This window comes from Propithecus coquereli, unplaced genomic scaffold, assembly GCF_000956105.1.
Source record: "Propithecus coquereli isolate 6110/MARCELLA unplaced genomic scaffold, Pcoq_1.0 Scaffold220, whole genome shotgun sequence".
Lineage (NCBI taxonomy): Eukaryota > Metazoa > Chordata > Mammalia > Primates > Indriidae > Propithecus > Propithecus coquereli.
In genome coordinates, this window is record NW_012147190.1 from 1,933,164 (window position 1) to 1,935,826 (window position 2,663).

A 2,663-nucleotide genomic window follows, 5' to 3' on the forward strand; every position below is an offset into this window, starting at 1 on the left:
TCAGTTAGAATAGGTCTTTTCGGATGTAATTAGCTAATTATGATGGAATCCTATTGGATTAGGGTGGGTCCCGTTCCAATGACTGGCGTCCTTATAAGAAAACAAAGACACTGACAGACATACAGAGAACCACATGACAAGAGAGGCAGAGACTGGAAAGATGCCGCTACAAGCCAGGGAATGCCAAGGATTGCCAACAACCACCAAAATTTAAGAAGAAAGAAGGAAAGGTCCTCCCCTAGAGCCTTCAGAGAGAGCACGGCCCTGCTAACACCTTGATCTTGGACTTTAAGCTTGCAGAGCTGTGAGAGAATAAATTTCTGTGGCTTGAAGCCCTTCAGTTTGTGGTACTTGCTATGGCAGCCCCAGGAAACCAATCCACTCCCTACTGCACACCTGTTCCCCAAACCACTCTTCCTGGTCTCAGCCTGGCGGCAGGAGGGAAGACACACAGGCTAGGCCTCCCGCCCATGGGGACTTTTCCACATCCCAATGCCCATCAGCATTTCTCTCATTGAGGGGAGGGGGTGCAGGGATCATGTTTCAGCTGCTGCCCCCACCTTCTGCCCTGAGAGGCAAACTGGCAGGGGAGTTTGTGTTTCCTTCCCTCAGCCTCCCAGCTTTGTAGCCTCTTTAAATTAGACTGATGTTTCTTCAACTTCAATCATGCAGTCCCATCCTAGATATATATACGTATTTGGCCACAACTAGGTGCTCTCTCTGTCATACCGTTTGCCTAGTATTTCTTTATGTCGAAACACTGTTTTTACTTAAATGAATTATTTAAAAGAAACTGCTAAATCATTATTACAATAAATGGAAAATCACATCATTTATCTTACCCAGAACTTGCTAGATAATACGTACACATATTTTTAGGTTGCACATTAAAATGAATACACAATATTTTTTAAAGATCCACTCATGTACCATTTAAAATAATCTCGGGTGGCAATACTATAGGAAGTACTGCCTTAGAGGTACAGTGACTATCTCCGTTTAGTTGGCTCTGAGGTCCTAATCAGAAAAACCAACTTCAATCTCTCCAATCTCCTGTCCCCCAACTCCCCAACCCAGGTAAAGGGCCGGAGGAAAGAAAGGCACCCAGGAGTTCCGAGTCCTACAACGGGGCGACCTGAGAACACGGAGTCGAGAGCGAAAGAGACTACCCAGTCCTGCGAGTGACAAGGGAGGGGAGGGACTGACCTTCTCGCGCAGGGTGCAGTGGACGTCCGAGGCGACGCGCCCTTCCCACCACGGCTCATCCATCATCGAGTATGCAGCGCGGCGATCCGAGGCTACCGCGCTCTCAGGGCGCACCCTGCGTGGACACGGGCAACTTCAGCACCGGAGCACGCCCCCGGCTCCGACCCCCGGTATCCCTATCCTCGCTCGCCCCCGGCCCAGGACTCGGACGGGCGCCCCTTCCTGTGCCGCTCAGCGGAGCTGGCGATCGCCTCCCGTCCGTGGAAGGTTGCGGTGCCCCCTCCCCTTTGCTCGTGGACACGGGGCGATCTGGAGCTGTGCAACAACTTGCAGAATTTTTATCTTCCCTTTTGCAAAAGTTGCAGAGAAAGTTGCCGACTCCGCTGGCTCGCCCGAGGCTGGGGCTCCGGCGGCGGCCACCGGCTCGCCGTCCCCAACTCCTCCCCCGCCGCCCAGCCTTTGTCCTGCTCCCACATCCTGCCCTCGAGCCGGGGTGAAACTCACGCATCCCTCTCCAGGCGTGGGGGGCTGCGGGCGCCAGGCACCTCCCAGGGCCGAGCCAGCGGTGCCCTCGGGTGCCTGCCCGCGGCTGGACCCTGGCCCGGGGCGCTCCACACTCTCGACGGCCACCTCCGCAGCCCGGCTTGCCCCGGCCGCCGCCGCGCCCCTACGTGCGCTCGGGTCCCGCCGCGGCTCGCAGCCTCCCGGCCGCCGGGGGCCTCCCTCCCTCGCTGGGGGAATTGGGGGCCGGGCCTCGCGCATGCGCCGCCTGCTCCCCCGCGCCCCGCGGGGCGGGGGGCTGGGAATTGGAGTCTTTCTTTGCCAGGGCTGGCTTCGCTTCCTGCCCGCCCTCCTCCCTTGCCTCGGCGGAAAGCTTCCTCTCACCTTCGCGGAGACTCGCCGTGGCCTTCTGGGCACCCCGCCGGCTTGCGCGGGGAGCAAAGGGACCGCGGCACCACCTGCGCCCACCACGCGTGAAAGGCGCAGGCGGGATGCCCCGAAGAAGTTCTGCCTTCCGCGTGCACTGCTCTAGCCAACCTTACGTCGGTTCCACCTGTTTTTCTCTCTTTCCTTTTTTTTAAAAACCTGTCCTGCGAAGGGGAGTTAGATTTCCAAACGGACAATTCCCCTGAAAGCTCCAGAAAAGCAACTCTTGATTATCCACAAGTTCCCTAGTCCCTAATTCTAAAGGAGGCTCAGTAAGTCACTGGCATTTATTGTGCTCCTGCAAAGTATTGATGCACGCCTTACATTGGAGGAAAACTAGTTTTTTTGGAGGATAGGAAGCATTGTCTTTTTAATTCAGTTGATTGTTTACAGAGAGGCATTCTCTTGAATCAGCCCATCCGACGGCATAGCATTGGGCTGTCCTCTTGGCTGATTGATTTTTGTGATAGTTTTGGAGATTCACAAACTTGAAATTAAGTCCTCATACCAACTGGGTGATTTTTGTCAAG

General features: G+C 55.3%; 1 protein-coding gene across 1 annotated transcript in view; it reads right to left on the bottom strand.

Moving 5' to 3' along the window:
• Positions 1 to 1,272, bottom strand: part of CCNJL (cyclin J-like) — a 47,321-nt gene extending 46,049 nt beyond the window's left edge. Inside the window, exon 1 of the mRNA XM_012644799.1 lies at positions 1,207 to 1,272. Within this exon, the coding sequence (XP_012500253.1) occupies positions 1,207 to 1,272 (66 nt within the window). The remainder of the gene's footprint in view (positions 1 to 1,206) is intronic.
• Positions 1,273 to 2,663: the final 1,391 nt, after the last annotated feature.